Here is a 22,536-nt window from a genome sequence, read left to right as displayed (position 1 = left end):
CATAACGTCAGAGGTGCATGCAGAGGTTGAATCTTCCCACCAATATTTAGATACGATTTGTTGCTGTGCGACAGATGGCAGCAGAGAGGCAGTCTGACCAAACGGCATCTGACGTGGAAGTGCATATGAAGCAAAGTCGTGCAACTGAACTCCTCTGTGAAGAAAAAACTGCACCTATTAATATTCACTGATGCTTGCTGAACACGAGAAAAGACTTAATAGTGGATGTTAGCACAGTGAGGTGCTTAGTGATGCCTTTCAGTCATGATGCCATCGCAGCAGCTGTGAAACAGTGAGTCATCTCTGCTGGTGCAGATTTTTAAGAGTGCAGCATGCAGGCCCTTGTACATTGCTGGTTAAAATACACTGCTAATGGTGGTGACTATGTTAAAAAATAGTGTTTTGTAGCTGAGAATTTGTTCTATCAAATAGTGTTATTGTGCTCTTTGAATCTGTTTGCATAGTTTGCATAGAAATAAATAGTAGGCATTACTTTCAGAGTGACCTATGTATCAGCAGATATCAAATGGGGAAGGAAAAGAGCATTTTCTAGTACATCTATGCTGCATGAAACCTGGAGACAGTCTCCAAGCAAGCTTCAGGCTCATAGAACGGTACCTCACAGCACAAATATCCAAGTCAAGGGGGTAGAGATCAGCCTTAACAAAACCTATGAGCTCTACCCTGCTGTTGTTAACTCAAGCATGTTCACGACTGGACACATCCACATCACTGCTAATTTTAGGGTCTCCTTCACCTGGGTGCAGCTTGCAGAGTTAAACTGAAATAAAGTTTTAGCCTGGGACTGTTCAAATGTAGGCTATTGCATTTTGCAGCCTGTATCACCACTGACCAACAGTCATGTCTCAAGGTGAGTTCTCTGTCCCATGGTGGATTTTCAACATCTCTCAGCCCCACACCTACCTCAGGAGCAATATAGTCAGGAGTCCCACAGAAAGTACTTGTCTTTGCATCTCCAAACATGTTCTCCTTACACATCCCAAAGTCGGCAATTTTGATGTGCCCTTCACTGTCCAAGAGAACGTTGTCTAGCTTCAAGTCCCTATGGAGGAGAAGAAGGGAACACATATTTTTAAACTGTTACAGAGCCATGCAGTTTTAGCAGTGTACACCCTTCAATTTGTTATCTTCCTCTGTACTATGTACTGCAATTACAAAGGGAGACTGAGGGTTGAAGGAGGAGCTGCTGTCCATTGAACTTCAATATCCTTCTTCCTCGTTTCCCCTGTCCAAACACAGACCTATTTGCCAGTGAAGACTTAAACTTCACACTGTTTTTCAATTTATTTTTATTTTTATCAGGAATGACACTGACTATTTGATTCTCTCAAAGAAGGTCACTTCTAATGCACTGTATTACTGAGATGGTTATCTACAGATGCAGGAAAGATAGCTCTTCATCCTCCTTCTACAAAACTCCTTTGCAGTGCCTACACAACAAACTGTTGTCATGGGGCAATTATTTGCTGTTGCTAGAAAACAGACAAAGAAATAGTAGGAGTCATCAATCAAATAGAAATATAGAGACAATCAAGACATTTGCTTTCAGTGGCAGACATTCATGTTGTCACAATTTCCAGCTGGAGTGACTTATTTTAGTTACATCATGGAGATCAATCTCTGCCTGTCAGCACTGCTTTTATTCATCTGGCAGTTTGAAGTAAAACAAAAAGTCCATCACCTACAGTTTGCTTTTGCAATTTTGATGAGTCTCAAACTCATTGGCTTCAGAGATTGGAGTTTCTGCCAAAACTGCCTCTGCTCATTCATTAAAATTTAAGCCAACATTTGCAGACATGGGTGCAGGACACAGAACAGCTGGCTTCATTATTCTTACTACATCACAAGTTGTGTAGTTTCAGAAATGATTTCTATCCGTTTTCCTAAGTGCTTAGTTAGCTCTGACTGAGATACTGATTGATGTAAGTTCCCAGCAGACCTTATTTTCTCCAGTGAAAAAAGGCAAACGAAGCAGGACTAGTCAAATCTTTTCTATCAAAGCCTGATACCCAAAGCAAAGCCACACTGATTCCTGAGCTACTTATTCATATCAACGTGTTTCCTAATGTCTAACCAACATTTTGCCCTCACTTTCCAACACGGCATATGGCTCCAGGCTCTCACAATCTTTCTTCTTTCACAGGAAGACAGGTCCCAGAACCTGGCAGACCACTGGAGTAGCGGTTTCAAATAAAAACGAGTGATATGCAAAAAGTCAATGTTATCAGTCCTGTCATGAACCCAAAACATCCTGTAAATACTTTTGATCAACTTTTGTAAGAAGTGTGGGCAAAATCAATGGATACAGCTCAGTGGTTTGGGAACCACTGAGACTCTAGAAATCATCCTGGCTTACTGCTATTGAAACAGATCTCATGTTTATGCAACTGCCATCATGGATCAATAAACAGATCTCACAATGAGTACTAATAATGAATAACGAGATTTTATATGAATGAAAGTTTGATTTTAATGAGAGAGTGAATTGTAAATAAGCCACTCACTTTTACATCTTTCTAATGTTCACACTATGTAACAAACATTTAAATAAGCTCATTTTGGCTTCAGGAAACATCACTGATTCAGTGATCTTTCTCATTTGCTTGTGACAAGCTATTTACTTCCTGCTTTTATAAAGTGTACTTATAGTGTAATAAGCAACCTTTTCCAAGAAGACAAGTTAGAGAGCTCCCCAGAAATTCAGTTTCTCCTTTCAACCATTTCCCAATTTTTGCAGTTCCTCTTGCTTCCATCTTGTCCCCATCTTTTCTTATAGGTTCCAAGCACAACCCTTGTGTGTCAGATCAAAACACTTACACATAACTTCCAAGCTCTTAAGAAGTGAGCAAGCAGCACAGCAGATACTGCAAATTTCTCATGGTTTGGTTGAACTTATCCATCTCAATACATGGAAAGCTTAAGCTGAGTGCTTATGCTGAGTGCTATATGAATGACTTGGAGTAAATAAATCAATTATCATGCTTTAATGTTAATTGGAAAAGGAATGAATTCCAAAGAAGGGCTCCACTGCCTTTTCTGAACTACCTCTTCAAAAGAAAACAGCCAGTCATTTTTGAAGGAAATCTGCATAGAAGTGTAACGCCAGTAAATATTTCCAAGAAAGTCTCTTACAGTCAGTACTTCCAGGGAAAGCACAGAAGTTTAACATATTAGACAGTAAGGAGTAAAATTACCTGTATATTATGCCCTTTAAGTGGAGAAACTGCAGCCCACTTATGATTTCAGCAGCATAAAACCTGTGTGATAGAAAGAACAAATCAGAATATATGTTTCCCAAAAGTTGTTTTCAGCTAGACCCCCAAAAGATGAAAGTTTGCCTTCACAGGAGCCAAAATTTCACTAAGCCCATGAAGGCCTGGAGTCTTCAGGAAGGACAATATGAGATTCCCAAAACCATTCTACATAGCTAGCAGTCCATCTTCCATTGAAACTGCTTTGGGAAATGGCAAGGATTTGATGTGTAGTCATGTTCAGGGCTTTGGTAACCACATTGTATGGCTAGCTGTAAATTTTTGATGTGCAATTGTTTATGTGGATGTGTCCTTAAGCGCACCAGGTTGGAGAACATCTGGGCTTGGGAACAACACAGAGATTCCTCAGCTTGTCAAGCAGATCCCTTCATTGCCCAGATTAATGACGTGTTTCCAAAGTTTTACCCAAGATGTGAACTAGCTAGCAACTTGGTGGTCTTTCTGTGGAGACTTTTTGAGTTTTAGATCGTAGTTCTGAACAAGTTTCTGCCTAAACTGCAGAATGAAAATGCTCTGCCCAGAAAGGAATGTAACCACCAACTCATATTTCCTTTGTGTTGTTGTAAGGCTTTGCTCAAACATCTTTACTGCATTGACCTCAGGGCTTAATTATGAACATTCAAATAGTTTTGTAAAAAATAAGGAGCCCAGTAAAGTGAACACAGATTTAAATGAAGTTTTTCAATTTTTAAAAATTATTAAATAAAATTTAATTCCTACAGCAGCTTCAGTGTTGACTTTTGAAATATCATTTACTTCACAGAAGGATTAAAACACCTTTCATTTAATCTAATTCTCCTACTTACTTTATTTTTAATTATCAGTTGGTGCATTTTTTTTTTCAATCTACATTTACCTTTTGCACTTTCAATAGGTTTTTTCTATCATTATTTTTTTAAATCTAATCTTAGAAGGAAAAACTAGTGCATTCCATTACTTCTAACAAACAATAACAACGCCTCTGATCACTGTACCATGAACCTCATCTGAAGTCGTGTTGTAAAGAACAAGATGTTTAGTTCCACAGATGGCTGAAAATGTCTCTGTGGGATTTCTCTGATGATGGCAAAGCCAGGGTGGAGTTTGGGTGCACAATCATTTTTCTAGGGCCTCCAATTTTGGACTGTTCAAGGACTTAATCAATGCAATACTAGAGCAACCCCAGGGCTTTTTTAATTCAAAGCAGACACCTGTAGGCTGCTTTAAAACAAACCTCATCTAAATAAGATTTCAGGCATGCTCAGTGCTATTTGCAGACACCTTTAGAGGTGATATCTCAGGCGAAGAGCTACTCTCTGTGAAGTGGACTAATTCAGAAAGTAGAGCAGCCTAAGGCACAGCTTCTATCCAACTCCTGGCTCTGGGACTGAGGGACTATTTGATGTTTGAGGGACTATTTAAATGTCAGAGGGACTATCCTGAGGTTAGCACAAGCATGACAGCCAGGTCACAGGATGTGAGGAAGCCTCTCATCTGTAAGCTGAAGGATGAGACTGCAGGCAGACGCAATGCTGACGAGGGTGTAGCACCATCTGTAATGCTTTCAGACAGAAATAGCTTCCTTAGTTGACCAAGAATGCAAAGCAAGTTCACATCTGACTGCAATGAACTGCGTGGATGTGCTCTAAAAAGCCTTTTGTGGGAGGGGAAAGACAAGGAGAGGAAGTGACTAGCTCCAAGTCTGTCACTGAGATGAGGTGATGACCTGCATATCTGTTTTGTTAATTTTGGAGAGAGTGGGAATTGAGAGTGGTTCTGCTTTCATGCTAAAAAGCCAGCTGAGAGAACTTTGCAGAATAAGTAAGTCATAGAGAAGTCAAAGGTTGTGCCCAGGGCTGCCATCACAGGACAGTGGTAGTGCTGGAAAACTAAGAGCCCTAATGTCCCCATCTTCCTCCTTTGTTTCTACCACATGCCAAAAGGTAATCATAACATCTTACGTTGCTCTGGGAAGGTCGAATTTATGACAGCTCTGGATATGGAACATGAGGTCTCCTCCGTTGAGATATTCCATCACAAAAAAGAGATTTTCCTAGAGAATGAGATAAGACAAATATTAGGGGTGGAGAAGATGAAAATAAAAAAGAGGAAGGAAAATATTAGTGTCAGGGTTTTCAGTAGAAAGCAGCTTATCTTTCAAGTTCCTAATTTGTGCTCCTTGTTCTCTAAGCCTGTATTTATCCTCATTACTTTAATTTCTATGAACAGCATTAACAAACATTGTGAAGCCACATAATAACCAGCTGGTGCCATTGCTTTTACCAGTACAACTCAAGGATCACTAAAAAGGGATAAGTAACTTTGCAGCGCTTGTATAATAGAAGGACACATAGACAAGATTCCTGGGGGACTGATGGAAGAGAAAGAAGCAAATCTCAGATCTCCTCTGGTCCCCAGACCAATGCATCATTCACTCAGTGGAGTGATCTCAAGTTGCTGTTACCTGCATGCCCACACATCTTTTATGGATGAACATGGCTCCGGCCTTTTTGACTTACCAGAGACACTGGCCAAATCCAGTTATCTAATCTAAGCACATGCTTGATTTCAAGCCTGGGAGCTGCTGCAATAAATAACACAGGACTTCACTTGCTAGCCTACTCATATTTGTTGATGATCATTGAGTACATACATGCTACAGAAATGTGAAAAAAATACCAAGTCTTTGCTTCTTTAGCAGGGCAGTGGAAAACTCTCCTCTTGGTACTTTAGAGGGATGGGGGAGATCTCCGTATTGAACAAATGGCAGAAATGGCACTTAGGTTTCCTTTCTGATTCTTGGTGCATGCCATACTGATCCCCCCCCCCCCGCCTTCACCACCAGACCCATGAAAAAGCTGGAGGGCAATTTCCTCAAGTTGGCTTGAAGCAGAATGTACCACACATATCAATGGTGGCCATGGCCTTTAGCCCAAGTGCAAATCACGGAACATCCCTTCTGCACTTAAGTGTATCTGTTTTCTGGAAAGAGTCTATCTGTGCAATGAGTTATGCTCCCAATTTAAACTTCTGTTTTAGTAATGTCAGCTTCTGTGTATAAATGCATGAATAAAATAAAATGGACGTAATGTTTTCTCTGTTCATTACACATGTGTAGTCAGTTATCTCCAAGCTATGCAAAAGTTTATGAATATCCTCCTTATGTTGTGTAGTATCCATCACAAATTTTATTTTGGGGGAGGTAGTTCTTTTGACTTATACTTCTAACACTTGAATGAAGATTTTTATCTATAAAATCCAACATAAGCATCTCTGGCAGAAAACCAAGAGCCGGATATTTAAAAAGAAACAACAAAAACAGAAAATACACACAGCAGCACCGCAGTGCTTTTTCTTTTCAAATAACTTATCTCTGCTCTAATTTGTGCAATTTCTTTGGCGGGATCCTTTTAATTGCAGTACTCTCATTAAAATGGAAATCTGGCTGGAAACTCAGCTGCGCAGAGAGCGGCTGTGAATAAAATTTCCATCTGCCCTGCGCTGTGGATGGGGAATGTGTCACCCAGTTTCATGGGCCACGCAGGTAAGGGCTGTCAGCAGCAGCCAAGCCAGTAAAATCTAGAAAAATAAAGGGGATTAATTCCTGCCCTCTTCAGGCAAGAATCAATTCCCAGGATCTGCTGTCCTCCTCAAAATCAGTCCCTGAAGGGTGAAAACATGAATGCCATCAGTTTGTGGTTCACTGCCATTTAGGGCCAGACAGATTTATATACTCAATGCGACTTGAGTTTTGGTTTGGACTATGATCTCTGTAAAGTACCCTCAGTCTATGGAGGAAATGTGAACAGATCCTTGACTTACCTTGGTTTGAAATGTACAGAAGACATGAGTCAGGAACGGGTGCTCCCAAGCTAAAGAGAGGACCCTCTTCTCCACCATCGTACATTCAACATCATCATCCATAAGGACCACATCCTTCTTCAGGGCTTTCACAGCAAAATACTGGTCTGTGTTCTTCAGCTCAGCAAGGAACACCTAGAATGGAAATGGCTGCTCAGAAAAACCAACGTTTTTCTCTCTGAGCTGGCAACAACAGCCATGGAAGCTGAGCAAGAGGGGCTGAAACGCAGCACCAAGCAGAAAGTTTTGCATGGGAAAATGGCTCTGGGGAATTCATAAATGTAGACCTTAAGAAGTTGCTGTTTAAGTTCTGATTCTGTCATGAAGACTGTGTAGACTTTGAATTTGATCCCCACATCCAGAACAATTTTACGAGGCTGAACTCTGAGGAAAGATGAGTAACAGGTAATTACAAGAACATGAGCTACATGCTCATATGGACAGGACATGTCAGAGAACTGAGCACTTCTGACAACAGAAACCAACACTATGCAAATGCTCATGAAACACATTTCCTGTTTTCTGACTTAAAGTAACAAATCACAGAATATTGCATTGTCAGCATGTGAAATGCAAATGTCACCAGATCCTCAATAGGTATAAACTGATGTCCACCAGTAGTAGTTAAACTGATGACATTTCCTTCCTCCCTGTCAGCAGGACGTGTAAGCAGACAGCCCAGGTCCCCTGTGCTTCTACAGGACTCCTCTGAGAAAAGTAAAACACATTGCAAAGGAGTTTAGGACCTCTGTTGTTATGGGTAGGGAAACTCAGACGTAAAGCAGCAGAAAATTGAATTCTAGAGACCATCAAGCAAAGCAACCTCTGCTGGAAAGCAGTGCCAGTTGTGATCTTTGTGTTGACAGACAATCAACACCGTTCCCCATAGTAGTTTTACTATTTTTTATTCCCATGAATAAATACCTATGACTCATCAAAGAACCCTTTGAAGTTCACTACCAGACACTATTTGCTGAATTAGCTCAGATGTATTTTGACCCTGACAAAGGTTTTATTTACCCTTTTGGCTACTGTTCTATTTCACTCTGTAGCACTATACAGAGCCTAGAGCCTCCTTCTGTCTCTACAGTGAATGACCAGAAATGCTAACAGTGTTGATGCTGCAGGGACCCTTTTAACTCTCAGTTCTGTGCAGGGCATTGCTTTTCCAAGGAAATCAAAAAGCACAATATAAGTGTGACTCCCAAGACACAGGTAGGGGCTGTGTAGTGCCTGTGGCCCTCAGTCTCCCTAGGTCCACGCAGAAGTGGAGAAGTCTTCCAAGCATGGAGATCTGCATATCTTGTTCTCTCTGTGGACAAATGAATGTCACTCCAAATAAATGACAGCACCAGGAGTGATACCTGCATGGGAAACTTGTGGGAGAAGTTTGCCGCAGAAAGGCACAAACTAGTCCTTCCCCTCCATGTCCACATAATGCATGGCAGAGTAATGCAGATTCTTGGCTTCTCAACTTGACAGTCCCCTAAGTAACCCTCATCTGGGCTGTGCAGTTTGAAGTTTTGTGGCTTAGTTTTGACTCACATGTCTCAGCTCTGCTTCACATACAAAGTGCAGACATGCCAAGTGCTTTCATATATGCAAAGTCAACACAACAGATATTTCCTCAGTTTAAGATATGGTTGCAGCAATTGCTCTAGCTCATTTAGCAAAAAGCAGGATTTCTTTCAGGCAGTTTCCACCTTGGAGAGGTTTGAGATCTAAGTAATGTGATACCCAATTATTCTCCCTACTGACTGCAAAAACACAATGGAGAGGTCCTCTGAAATTACTTCATGTTCTGTGTTGGCAGTGAATAACATGAATCCACTTCCAGGAGACATCTGCATGAAGGAGGAACAATTGACCATTCATCAAGATTAATGAATCTACTGAAAACAGGTGGTCCTTGTTTCAGAAGCACAAATTATTGGCTGTTGTAAAATTTACTTTATGCTGCAGCACAGATCAGAGATGGGAAAAAGCAGTTAGCATTCCCAGCTGGACTTGCTGCTCTGGAGAAGGGAGGTGATCCACACTCACCTTTTCATCTAAAGATTCTGCCTCCTGCCAAGATGACTAAGCCAATCTGATGGACATTGCTGAATGAAGAGGAACAGCAAAGAGATCTCAGCCTCTTAATGCTTACCTTACCAAAGCTGCCCTTTCCCAACATCTTGTGCAGGACAAAATCTTCAATGGTTAGTTTTAATTGCACTTGGTCCTCTTGCTGCTCCAGGAGCTGTTTTCCTCCCAGGTCTGTCTCTATTAGAGACTCTCCCTTCGTCGTGCCCTCCACTGGAGTCTCCCAGGAGATGCCCTGTGGCTCTGAAATACACATCAAAGCATTCAAATAAATCCTGGGAAGCAAGGAGAAAATCCCCAGAACTCTTATGCACTATTTTGAATAGTTCTAGAAAGGTCTTTTCAGATATATGGAAATGTGGTGGACAGATCAAGGGAGTAGATTGTCTCTGCTTGCATACAGCTTTCTCTCCAGAAGAAATTTTATTCCAGCATAACTCCATCTTCTTCAGTAGCATTATTCCCACTTCATGAAATCCTTCATCTGTCCTGCTTCATGGTAGCAAAACATGACCAAATCTTTCATTTCTGGCAGCCCTTGTTCTTCATTCCTTCTTGCTGGTTGCTGTTATGATAGGATCCCATTTCTTCTGAGACCTGTTCAAGATCCTTGGCAAAACTAGTGTGTGAAACAAATGGGTCAGCATCTTCACATTGGGTCTGTGCTCTGGTTATGGAGACTTAATGAAATATTCCAGCTGTCCTGGAGAGGAATTATTAACAGTTTCTTCAATACTTCATTTCCTTGGATGTTTGTGAAATTCTTGTCCCTTACTGGATTTATCCCGCTCACTCAAATGCATGTACTTGCTGTAGTTGCTGTACTTGCTGTGCTGTCCTAAGTTGCTGAACAAGAACACTAATCATCAGATAGACTCACACGTTAACCAGATGTGAATAATCTGGGCTTTACTAGTTCACACTGATTCATTCAGTTCTACTTGTAGCCCACAGAAAATGAACATAGATGAGGGCACCGTTAATTTTTCTCTAAGGGGCCAAATGGAATAGACAGTACCAAAATCTCAGGTTGGATATTAGGAAAAATCCCTTCTCTGAAGGAATGGTCTAGTGCTGGAATGGGTTGTCCAGGGAGGTGGCTGTGTCACTGTCCCTGCAGATGACCATCATCTTGAACAAAATGTTCAAGAAACATTTGAATGCTGTACTAAGGGATGTGGTTTAGTGGGAAAATATTGGTGGTAGGTGGAAGACTGGACTAGATGATCTTGGAAGTGCTTTCCCAACCTTGGTGATTCTATGATCCTACGAAAATCAGCTTCTGAGGCTTGATAGGCTTGTGCTGTATGGTATAAAACCCGGAGCACTGGTGTGTAATATGGCTCTGCTTCAACAAGAGCCATCTGGAATTTTGCTAGGGTTGGTTTCTGAGTAGTTTGAGGATATTAGCTCCACACATAGATGTTTGGGTTTTTTTTGCTCTGAGGAGATTGATGGTGGGGCCATCTCCAGTTAGGTTTAGAGCTAAGGATCTACTGCTCCAGCCCTTACTTGGTTTAAGTATTAATTCAATTGTACCTCTCTTTTTTTCCCTCCCCTTTCTGGTAGGTGTATTTTAAAGTTTGTGGGAGTCTGCAAAAAAGTTACAGTTTCATAAGAGTGCCCCACAAACCATGAAGGTGGAGCACTTCTGAAATTCACTTCTGTATGGGACACATAGGTTTAACAAAAGACGGTGACATCTGTGATCCTAAAATCCAGAGTTCTCTGATCTGAGCATAAAGCAGACAAACAAGGAGTCTTTCCAGGACTTCAGTTTTCCTACCAGGTCACTGAGCCCTCAGTAGCTTTGTCCAACGTCTGCTTATCAATGCTTGTCCCCAGTTACTCATTTACAGAGATTTAGAAAAAAATTTAGGAAAAAAATTTTAGGAAAAATCTCTGCTCCTGTAGCACATAGGGCTGCAAAAACTTAATCATTTTTGGGTGAATAAAGTGGAGATCTGTCAGTGGTTTTACAGAGGGACTGGATATCAACTCCTACCTAAATATCTGAGATCAGAAAGAGAATTGGCCATAACGATCAAAGGAACTCTGAACCTCCTCTTTCAAGGTTGGTTTCTCTTTAAATATCCCATATATTATGGTTTATGAGTTTCAGGAGAAGAATAAATACATTATTGCTGGTGGAGGTATGAGGTGTGCCGAAGTACTGGGTCACAATGAGAGTTTAGGGACTAGATGGATGAGAAATGGTTGGCATATCACTAAAGGCTGGAGAAGACTTGGGGAAAGTGCTAACAGGGAGGAAAGGAATCTTAGATGTCTAGGGTCTCTGCTTAGCCTGAGTGATGTGGCTGGGAGAAGTTACAGATCCCAGAGGTGAGAAAATAGATATCTTGCTCTAAGTGGGAAAGATACATAAAAGATTCATTGGCTAATATGTTTTCTATCCTTGCCACCTCCACTTAACTATGTAAAAAGATTAATAAAGGCTGCTGTACTGTACCACTAGGGTAAATTACCTTTTTTTCCTGTTGTGGATGCTGGCACTGCCTGAAGAGGTGTCACCTCCCTCACTAGAACCGGGAACCCAATTTCAAGAGGTCCATCCCTGGATATCTGTTCAGTATCACGCTGACAGCGAGCCTGGATGACAGAAAACAGCAAATGACTTTTGAGCCAAATGTTCTGTTCTGAGTTCCTGTACAGTTTCCTCTTGAGTGTGTGTGACTGTCATAGAAGCCAAGATCTAGAAGAGGTCTTTGCTTATGAAAAGAGCATCTCTGTACCCATTGCTTAGGGGTTTAATGACCACAAGCTTCATCAAAGCATCTTGTGTGTGGGTGTTAACAGGTATTTGTAAAGCTAATATAAAGATACCTTATTCTGCAGAGTGGTCTGTGACCCTAACTAACCACACAAAGGCCATTTTAACATATTCCTTCCTAGTAATTCTTCATGAAGGGAAACCTGGCAAAACACTGGAGGCTGGAACGTACTGCAGGCTTATCCCTGTACACTGTCTGACTGTCACTTTGAGAAACTCCTTGTCCTCTGGTGCTGTAGAGGATAAGAGTTTGCCTGGATTCAGGAGTGATGAAACAGAAGCAGGAAATGGAAAAGCACTGAAGTTTATTTAAATACTAAAACTCCACCTATGCCTCCAGAAGTTCCCATGATCTAAACTTCTGGAAATAAGGGGTATTTTAGCGAAAGTACATAGTGTATGCCTTCTTCACCTCTCAGTGGTGACTCAAAGGTACAGGGCAAGGAGCTGCAGAGAGCCAGCAGATAGAAAATAGAGAAGAAAAAGCAGGAAAAAAAACCTACTTGGAAGTTTGGCAACTGTATTTATTGCACAAAGATGAGGATATAGAATTAAATCTGGTACGTACACTCTCAGGAAGTTACAAATGGAAAAACATCAGCTGTGTGTATAAAGTTGTTGCCTTGGGATATCTGAGGACCCAAAATATGGGTGGGGTACCTAAAAACTTTATTCCTGTTTGAAGATACTCAAGTGCTAAGAGGCACTCCAAGAATCCTGATCTAGAGTGTAAATTTAGATGAGATGTTAGAAAGAAATTCTTTACAGTGAAGGTGGTGAGAAACTGGAACATGTTTTCCAGAGAAACAGTGGATGCTCCATCTCTGGAAGTGTTTAAGGCTGGGCTGGATGGGGCTTTGGACAGTATTATCTATTGGAAGGTGTCCCTGCCCATGGCAGGGGTGTTAGAACTAGATGGCCTTTATGGTCCCTTCCAACCTAAACCATTCTATGAATTATTCTATGAATTCTGAGTGGCTTTCTCTTCCATTAATATTGGAGGTAGGCCACATGAACCCATGAAAACTTGCTACCTACAGTGTTCCCTTTAATGCCTTTAATTCTTGCACTGTGCTAAATATTAAGCAATTGATCTTCCCTTCTCCAAGTCATCTGATTCTATGATCTCAATAGCTTACTTACCTGCTGAGTGCTGCCTATCAATGCCAGAGCTTCTGCCATTAGTTTCTGGTTAACTCCACAAAGGTTTGCTACTTTTGTCTGGCACTTATGATGGACATTCATGCAGCATGCTGAAAGAAAGAACAGAGGTGTCAGGACAACAGAGGGCTGCTGAGCTGTAAAGGGTTCAGCATCAGGCAGGGTAAGAACACGCAGTGCTGTTGGCCAAGTGTAGAGACCAACCACATGAAGAGAAGTAGTCACTGAATTGTTCTTTTGTACTTCTGAGAACTGACTCTTCAGCCTCGTGGACCACATGTCCTTCTACAGATCCTCCTCCAAGGATGGTCCTCTTGACTGCTCCTTCACCACCCCGATATCATCTCAAACATATTTCAGAGAGAAATGAGATTTGGCTCTTTAGATTGAAGACAACAGCCTGTTTCCATGTTCAACTCAGGAACTCACCATCACACTTCAGTCCTTGCCGTGCAAGGCCCCAGAGCAGCGTGCCACAGTGATCACAAAACGTTGGGCTCTTGTAGTTGTAGACTTTGAAGCGGTGAGGCATGTCAATCTTGAACCTCTCCTTGTGGAACTGCAACAGAAAAGCCATGTTGGTGAATCACTTCTGTTCACCTCAGTTCTACATGAAATGCCAACAGTCCTCAAATTTGTACCACAGAATGTGGAAAATTTACTGCCACTTTATTCTTGACTGGGTAGTTTAATCCCTGGTTTTGATTCATCCAATCAGATAGCTGTTTGCACCTCAGCTACTCACCCCGATGCCCCTAGTGCTCAGTGGAAAAACAAGAGTGCTTCCCAAAATGATTAATCTCATCCTGAAAAAGATGTCTACATTTGTTTTTATTAATCACTCTCTGGAAAAGCCTGTTTTGTTTTTTTTTCTTTTTGTATATAAAGAGTTAAAGTAGAGGACAAAGCTGGATGTGATTACCTACACTAGAGACATGAGAAGACAGGTGAGATGATTCTCATCTCTAAAGACTGTAGAAAGAGAACAAGTATTAGGAACTGGGAAAAAAAAAGCTGCAGAACACAGTTAGGAGAAAGAAGGCAATGGTCCTATCAAGAGTTTAAGTTCTGCCTTTGCCCACGAAAAAGAAGCTTTATTACAAACTGATATAAGAAAAAATAAATTAATAATGGGGATGCTAGATCTTCCTCTAGATGGTTTCAAAATCTCATGTGACACATACTGGGATATTAAAGTACTGCTCTAAAAATTCATTGTGATATCCTGCCTAACACAGGATAGTGAAGAATTTCCTCTAAGGAATTTTCCACCTCTTGCCCATAACCTCCCCCTGAGTTATGCTTCATACATAAGAAAAATGTCAGGCCTGATTCAACATCTGCTTATTCAGTGGCTGCATTTGAGTAAATCACAAATAGGAGCTAATAGAACCACAGAGCATACAAAAACCAAAGGATGCAGATCAGATCACATCACTTGTAGTTCATTCACATACTTTACTTCAGCTGAAGCAGTTATACAGATGTGTAGGAGAGATCTAAATGACACTTGTTTTAAAAGCAACCAGGTAGTAATACATACCATTGTTTCTCTGCTATTTACTGCTGATCCTGTACACTTGGCTATTACTTTATCAATGCACTTCTTGTGAATGGCAGCATTACATTCTGAAAGAACGAGTGTGTTGTGGCATTAATGCAAAAATCTCTTAAGGAAGGATCAAGTAAATGATGATAACAACAAAAAAAAATTCTTACGCCTGCATTGGTAGCCTTGTTTATTCAGACCCCTGAAATAAAGACAGAAATGGTTAATTCTGAGTTTTCCTAAAGCTTCCACATTAGAAAGGTGAGTAACACTTAGGAAAGAAATGGAATAAAACAGTCTTGTTTTTTATCAGTCTTCAGAGAGTTTCTCTAATCTAAGTATCTTCATTCTCTCTAAGTGCTGGCAACCGTGGTTTTCACACCCTTTCCAGTACACATTCACCTACTGAATTTTGCAACATCTAAATAGCAAAGTAAGCTGACTACAGATGCCTGCACACTAGGTCAAAGCCAAAAATATTTATAAAAAATACACTAAAAATGAAGGGAATTTTCACAGTAGGAATTACAACTCTGAACCACATCCTGGAAATCATGCAATAATTCCTGCATTTATGATGCCAAGGTTGAGGTCCTGCTGCCCTTACTGACAATAAGAGCACAGATATTCAACAAAGGAGCAGAGCTGCTCCCTCATGTTAAAAGAGGAAAATGCATGGATCTATTTTGACTTACCACACAAATTCATGACAGACAGAGCAGAATGTAGGTTGTGGAAAGAAAGTGGCTGTGAATTCATGGCACTTCACATTATGGATTTTGGCCTGTTTGATGGCTCCCCTGCGCTGATGCAAGGAGAAAAAGGCTTCATTCTCACAGTCGGCTACGTCCTTTGCATCTAAGGAAAGGAAACAGAAGATTTGTTAGGGTACAATGCCCAGAGCAGGCATTTTGAGAAAATGCAGCTGATAAAAATACTAAATGTCTGAAACTGATGATTCACTCATGGGAATTAATATTTTAAAGAAACATTTATATATATATATACATATATGTATATGTATGTTCTTAGGATACTCTTTTCTGAATTATTTTTCCTTACCAACAGTTGCTTTACTGTTTCCCATGTTTCCATGTTTCATTTGCAGTTCATGTTTAAACTTCTCAAAGCAAAGCACTCTTATAATATCTCAAATAACTAATATAATAGAGATATAATTGAGATAAATAATCTCAAATAACTCTTGCACACGCGTATACACACGTGCACTTATGCACATGCCCATATCTACAAATCTAGATATACACACAATACCTCAATTTCAATTTCTTTCTCCATTTAACTGTGGATTGTACAATAAGTTACCTAGATATTCTGTGGAAACTGGCCCCCTGCCCAATCTGGTGATTATCCTGCTCTTTTTAATTACAAACACAACTTGCGTTTTCTAAGCTTTGTAGGATGTTGTAGGATGGAAATGGAAGGTCCTTCCATATGTCTATAACCCACAGATTCATCTCACATCTGTGAAAGACAGCAAGAACTTTGGCATCAAAGACAGGGGAACATGACTGATCATTTTGGTTGCAACCCATTTCCTTCAACAAAACACTTTTTGCATGCACACTGAACTCAGCAGGTGGGACTCAGTCCTCAGTGAAGACATCTAAATAAACGTGTGTCATTCTGTGCAGGATGACTAAGCCACTTCTACATGTCTGTGGAGATCTACCTGGTGCAGACAATGGAGCCTAGTGAATGAATGACTCAGCTCACTGTACAGCAGGCACGTGCATCTGATCAGATGAATCACTCTCTTGGTTCTTGTTTTGCCTTGATTGCTCATGATTTTAGGCATACAACTTACATGTCTATTTAGGTGTTGTCAACTGTAAGTTGTACCCTATCCTTTATGACTGCATTAGAATGCACACCGCAGTACACACTTTATGCATCTGTACATGTACTATGATTTCAAAGGGAACCAGCTCCTTATATATCTATTCCTGCTTTGTGTAATGAGAAAACATACAATTTCAGTGGTAAAACAGCCGGAAATTTGCCTTGCAAATCACAGAGGAATAAAATTCCTCCCCAATGTACAACAGAAATTACATTTCTCAGGTGTTCATTTCAAAACACAGTGATAGTTCCTATGAATAAATCAGTAATAAAGCCATCATTGCTTACAGTGAGTACAGCATGTATGCTCTGCATAACCAGAAATCACATCTATCAATTAACAAACAAAATCACTTGCCACTGATTTCCAGGAAGTATCTTGCATTCATCAGCATTCGTCCCTGAGGTTTCAGTTCTAGCTGGTTGTGATAAGTGAAAAACAAGAAAAAAAGACAAGTGTGATCATTATAGAGCTATTCGAAGAAGCAACTAATTACTTAATATGACTCAAGCTACCTCTAATTCCCATGGCAATTAATGAATGAATTCTAATTGCTCATGCTGGTATGGGAGAATAAGGAGAGGTAGCAACAATTGAAGAGGGACAAGGTTAGATCAGTTCTTATCAAAACTGTATGATAATACCAATGTGACTAAAACACAGAAATAACAGGCAAGTTTTAAGACAGTAGATCAGGACGAGCACATACACAGAGACAACTTTGTTATTCCCTGTGGATTATGCAAGGGGAAAGTGAGAGAAGCTCTGAAAACCCAGAATCATCAGACAGGTGCTTAAAAGAATGCTGAAATCTTTAGAAACTTGGGTCTCCAATTCCAACATTCATTATAGTCAGTATGAGTGATGCTACAGACTTTCTCAGGTGTTTTGGGGTCTTCCTATTGAGTCTAGAAATTCCCATCTATTCCAATCTTCATGCATATTTGCCTGTTTTAAATCTGAATCCACCCATCTGGAAAGCTTTCAAAGATTTCTTCAGCCTGAGAATCACAACAGTGCCTTCCTGACTTAACTGTGTTACTTCTCCTCGTTACAGATGAAGAAGTGCCGTTGCACAGAAAAGTAAGAAAGATGTTATTTTCTCCCCGCTCTTCTTCACCAAACTACAGCCTTTCAGATCTTTGAATCCTTGGGTTGGAGTGATCCTGAGCAGGACACTTCAGTTTTCTGTTTCAGTCCTAAGTATCTTAATTCTTTCCAAGATACATGTTAAAAGTGCAATTCTCTATCAAATCTTGCCCTTAAGTCTTTTAAGTAGCCAAGGCATTTTTAACTATTCTGCTGTGTGTTTAACCTAAGCAGCTTAGCTTGAGAACCAGCAGGAGAAACAAAGCAAAAAACAATTCCAGGAAATCAGTTTACCTCCAAATGTCTTCCTACTTTATTGTTATTCATGACATGGCAACAGGATAATACACTAAAGACTTTTATCAACAGCTTTCTTGCTTGGACTGTCAGGGCATACAACCTTACAGTTAGCATTCTTATGAAGACTGTTACTTCCAATTTACTCCACTATAACTCCAGTGATTTTGAAGGAGTTCCTCTGCCATAATTCTGAACTCAGGCAGCTGTGAATCAGTTCCTCGATATTAGATTAAATTTTTAAAGCTGTTTCCCCAGAGCACATAGAATAATTCACATTTAGCCACTCAATTACCAATTTTCCCGAGTGAGTTAGCTAAGTGAAAAGTAATATGTGGGCACAGCTCACGTGAAACAGAATCCTTGCTAAGAGAGAGCACATGTTTCAATATAACAGCAGCAGACAATATAAATGTGCTGTGCTCTTTTCGCTGATATGCACGGAAGTTTTTCTTTCAAGTCAAATGCAAGCAGGCTCAAAACATTCCTTGGATGGTAGCCGTCTCCTTCTGCCCTGTTGTTGACAGTCTGACATATAGACACAGGGCATTCCCCCCACCCCACAGCAGCTCCCCATCACTCGCTGCAAGAGAAGATAACAGTGCTCACCCATATTTCTGTCTTCCCATTGCTCTTTTTGCACCTCTCTGCCAGCACCTTGAGTTCCACTGTGGTCTCTGAAACCATTTCGGCACTTTTATCCTTGACGACAATGTGCATGACCCTGCCGTTGTTGATGTGGGCATCAAAAGTGCTGTTCCAAGGTGGGTACATGGTGGGTTTCTTCTGTACATACACTTGGCCATTTTCTGTCAACAAGAAGTGGTTTGGATTGAGTGGGCTTGCTTTCATTCGCACTAAGGCCATCATTCTATAGTCCCTAAGACACATTTGTTTTATCCACCCATTTCAAGGTCTTTCTCCAGGCAGGAAGGGTGATGGATTATGTTGGAGCATCTTAGGAAATTACTGTGTGAAGTGAAACCTGGGAAGGGTTTCATCTCACTTAAGGTGTTTACAGTGTGTATGTTTATATCTGTTTTTTCTGAATATTGGCTGCCTTCAGAGCCAGTGAAAGGAATTTAGTCACTATAAATCAATGGAGTTAGAGTGTATTCATTTGCCCAAATACAAGCATCTGCCTTAGAGAAAAACAGTTTCTGTTCTTGAGTGCATTAACTCCACTGAGTAGATACCAAATGTGGACTCCACATGCAGATGTCCACATCTAATCAGACAAATCCCATGATACAATAAAATACCCACATCTAATCAGATGTATCCCACCACCAACAATCAGCTACGTGTATCATCCGTCTCATGGCAATGCAAAATGAAAAACGTTTACCAAAGCTGGATGTGCTTTGTGATTAGGTTCAGACGTAATGCACAGACCCTCAAATGCTACACCTCAATTACCTGAGACCAGTTAACAATAAATGCTCTTACAGGTCTTTTTCAATATTAATGATTCTGTGATTCTATTCTATGTATTCAGCTCTTTCTATGTATCCAGCTCTGCACATAGGCATGTCCTGCGCTTTCTGTTATGTGGCAGTCATTTGGTGTGGAGTTTCACTGTCCACATAGAAGAGAACGTGGCTCAGTATCAGGGTTGTTTGTACGCCGTACAAGCTTTGGAGCTGATACACTTCTGTTCCCTGGGTATGACACTTCTGCCAAGCATTTACATATCAGAGTATCAAAATACAAATGTTTTGAATTTCATCACTGTTGAGCCACAGATTTGCTGTGAAGTCAGAGAACTGGAGAGTAAACAGTGAGCAAAAAAAAACCCAACAAACCAGGGAGACAGCTGTTTCAGATATTCTCTGCTCTATTCTCATTTGTCCTGTGAGACAACCCTCGTTGTCTTTTGCTTCTTTGAGCCTAACAGATCAACTCCTCAATATGGTCATGTTGAGATAATTTCTGCCATTTAGCACTGGGCTTATGTCACTGTATATCAGACACGTACCTCTGAGCAAACTGAATTGTCCCCAAAGTCAGCAGATAGCACTGGGAGTTTCCAAGGTGTGATTCACCAGATCCATTCTAGCTGTGTTCCTTAAGAAGAGATGAATCCCACCACCAAAATCCCTGTTTGCTCCCCTGGGCTACAATGCAAGGGTAGCCAACTTGTTCAGGAATTGATGTCCTTGTAGAAGGGTGGAAGTAGGAGAGACATGTCCCACCATGGACTCACTGTGGCTTAGTCACCTTAAGATGAGTTTAGACATCAACATGACTGGAGGAGGCTGTGGGCAATCTGATCTAGTATTTGATCTAGCAGCTGGCAACCATGCCTGTGGCAGGGGGTTGGAACTCGATGATCTTTTAGGCTCCTCCCGGCATAAGCCATACTATGATTTATGATTCAGACACCTTCTACCAGCAGCAAAATAAGAGCACCACCACCTACGGGTGATACTGAGATGAATTAACCCTGGGAAGTTCCTGTTGCTATCACTGACGTGATGAGTAGTGGCACTGAATGACATGCTTTAGTGGGCATCCTGGTGATGGGTCAACGTTTGGACTAGATGATCTTAGTGGTCTTTTCCAACTTTAACAATTCCATTAGGATTAGCAATCAAAACCTCTGGCTGAACCAGAGTGCTTTGAGCAGCTGCCAGAAAATTGCAATTACACCTCAGCTAACAGAAATCTTTTAATAGGACGACGTCATTGTTCCTTTATTTCATCCTCACGAACGAAAAGTTCTTCCAAGTACTTTTTTTTTTTTTTTTTTTCATTTATCACTGGTAGGGTATTATTATTATTTTCATTACTACTATTATTATTAAATGTTCTCCACAGCTCAGAAATTATATCCATTAGTTTGCATATTTTTTTTCATTACATGCCAGAAAGCACTTTCAGCTCTAAGACAAATAAATATAGGTCTTTTCTGCCCAAATTGATCTTATTCACTTTTGAACTGGCAGAGGCTTCAGTTTGAGTTATGACTCTTTCAAAGGTTTCATTAAAGCAAACAGCCAAACCAAGCACAGAGCTGAAATAGATCATATTTTCAGTGAAAAGCGAGACTTCAGCGACATTCTATCATGCAGCATTTTCTTTCCTTCTGAATTTACCAGACACATCTTCCAAAATCATTGCAAGTGTAATTTCAACAAAGCCAGTGTTCAGTGTTATAAATGCTGACTTTTTTAAAACGGTGAGATACTGAATTGTTTGAAAAGTCTAAAGTTTATTTTTTAAACTATTTCAGCACCCCCTTGAGGTTTGAGATACGGAGTTTTTCAAACAATAAAAAGGGATTTCTGAGTTGATTTAACTTTTAAAAGAAGCACAGAAATCAAGTTAGGAATGTATCAAAGATTTAATGTAAATAACGGCCCGCATAAGAAATTCCCTAACACTGAAGTCTTGATCTCCATGGCTGTTGAAAAGCAGAAGTGAGGAACTTCTCATCCTCTCACTAATGCTATGCATAAGACTAAGACATGCATAAGACATATAAGAAGTCTTTTCCCGAAAAGGACATACCAGCACTGCTCAATTATGAAAAGTGTGTAACAATCTGTGTATCCAGACAGAAAAAAATAGCTTAGGATAAGGTTTCAGCTTCAAAAACTTCACAGAGTACAGCAATTACACAGAGACATTAACTCCCTCTGCAAAGCCTGGGGATGTTTGAGAGCTTTTATTTAACATTGGAAGTTGTTGGATCTGTCAGTTCCTCAGAAAATGTGATAAACAAAGACAGCTTTTCCAGGATATTTCTAGGACACCCAGATTTTATCTGCCTGAAGTCCCAACTGACAAAACAACAACAGCTGCTTGTATAAAAGTGAAACTGAGTACAGCACAGCTCATCAGCTGTGTCACATACTGCGACTTGCAACTCAGTTGATAAAAATCTCACATTGAAGACAGAGACTTTGTTAAGCACCATCTTAAAATCAGATTTTCTTGCACACGGTGCTGAGTCCAACCTTGCCTCATGTTTAGGCACAAAAAGTTCTTTATAAACCCTCATAAATATCGACCACGTGCTTCTCACACACCAGTATTGGCACAGTAAGGCACACGTTTCCTACAAAAGCTCACATGCACATTTAACTCCTCCCCACTTACCTGACTCCACGGCTTCTTTAACCATCACAGCACAGTAAGGGTTAATCACCTCCCCTTGTGATGGCAGGTAAGGGCCACTGTCATAGTTGGATAAACCAATACGCAGAAAGGGAGACATGACAAGTCCTGTGTCAAACAAAAGACAAGGCAATATTTGGGAAGAGTCTAAAAATTGCCTTGGTTTTAAACCAGCCTCTTATCTTCACCAGTCAGGAGTAGACCAGCCGTTAGTTATCCACACAGCTGAAGCTCTCTGACTTCCTCCACTGTCCCACGAGATGATGGACTGACCGAGTGCTGCTGAATGTGTGCAGTGTAATGTAATGTAGCTGTCAGCTTAATTACGGAGCTGAACTCATCGCAAGCCTGGAAAGACCCACGATAGCAGCTCTGAGGACTAGCGACTCGACATCAGCTGTCAGAAATGAGAACAATACACAGAAGCCAAATCAGGGTTTTCTTG

General features: G+C 40.6%; 1 protein-coding gene across 1 annotated transcript in view; it reads right to left on the bottom strand.

Annotated features, from left to right (window-relative positions):
- Positions 1-22,191, bottom strand: part of PRKCQ (protein kinase C theta) — a gene marked incomplete at both ends in the record, with an annotated part of 28,510 nt that extends 6,319 nt beyond the window's left edge. The window contains 14 exons of the mRNA XM_079545456.1: positions 925-1,063; positions 3,216-3,278; positions 5,234-5,325; positions 7,095-7,268; positions 9,283-9,461; positions 11,705-11,828; positions 13,153-13,262; positions 13,600-13,729; positions 14,714-14,799; positions 14,890-14,921; positions 15,415-15,577; positions 16,941-17,001; positions 18,579-18,778; positions 22,074-22,191. Of these exons, the coding sequence (XP_079401582.1) occupies positions 925-1,063; positions 3,216-3,278; positions 5,234-5,325; positions 7,095-7,268; positions 9,283-9,461; positions 11,705-11,828; positions 13,153-13,262; positions 13,600-13,729; positions 14,714-14,799; positions 14,890-14,921; positions 15,415-15,577; positions 16,941-17,001; positions 18,579-18,778; positions 22,074-22,191 (1,671 nt within the window). The remainder of the gene's footprint in view (positions 1-924; positions 1,064-3,215; positions 3,279-5,233; positions 5,326-7,094; positions 7,269-9,282; positions 9,462-11,704; positions 11,829-13,152; positions 13,263-13,599; positions 13,730-14,713; positions 14,800-14,889; positions 14,922-15,414; positions 15,578-16,940; positions 17,002-18,578; positions 18,779-22,073) is intronic.
- Positions 22,192-22,536: the final 345 nt, after the last annotated feature.

The sequence above is a fragment of the Tetrao urogallus genome (assembly GCF_951394365.1).
Source record: "Tetrao urogallus genome assembly, chromosome: 1".
NCBI lineage: Eukaryota > Metazoa > Chordata > Aves > Galliformes > Phasianidae > Tetrao > Tetrao urogallus.
The sequence above is the reverse complement of the archived record's forward strand: the minus strand, read 5'-3'. Positions and strand labels throughout refer to the sequence as shown.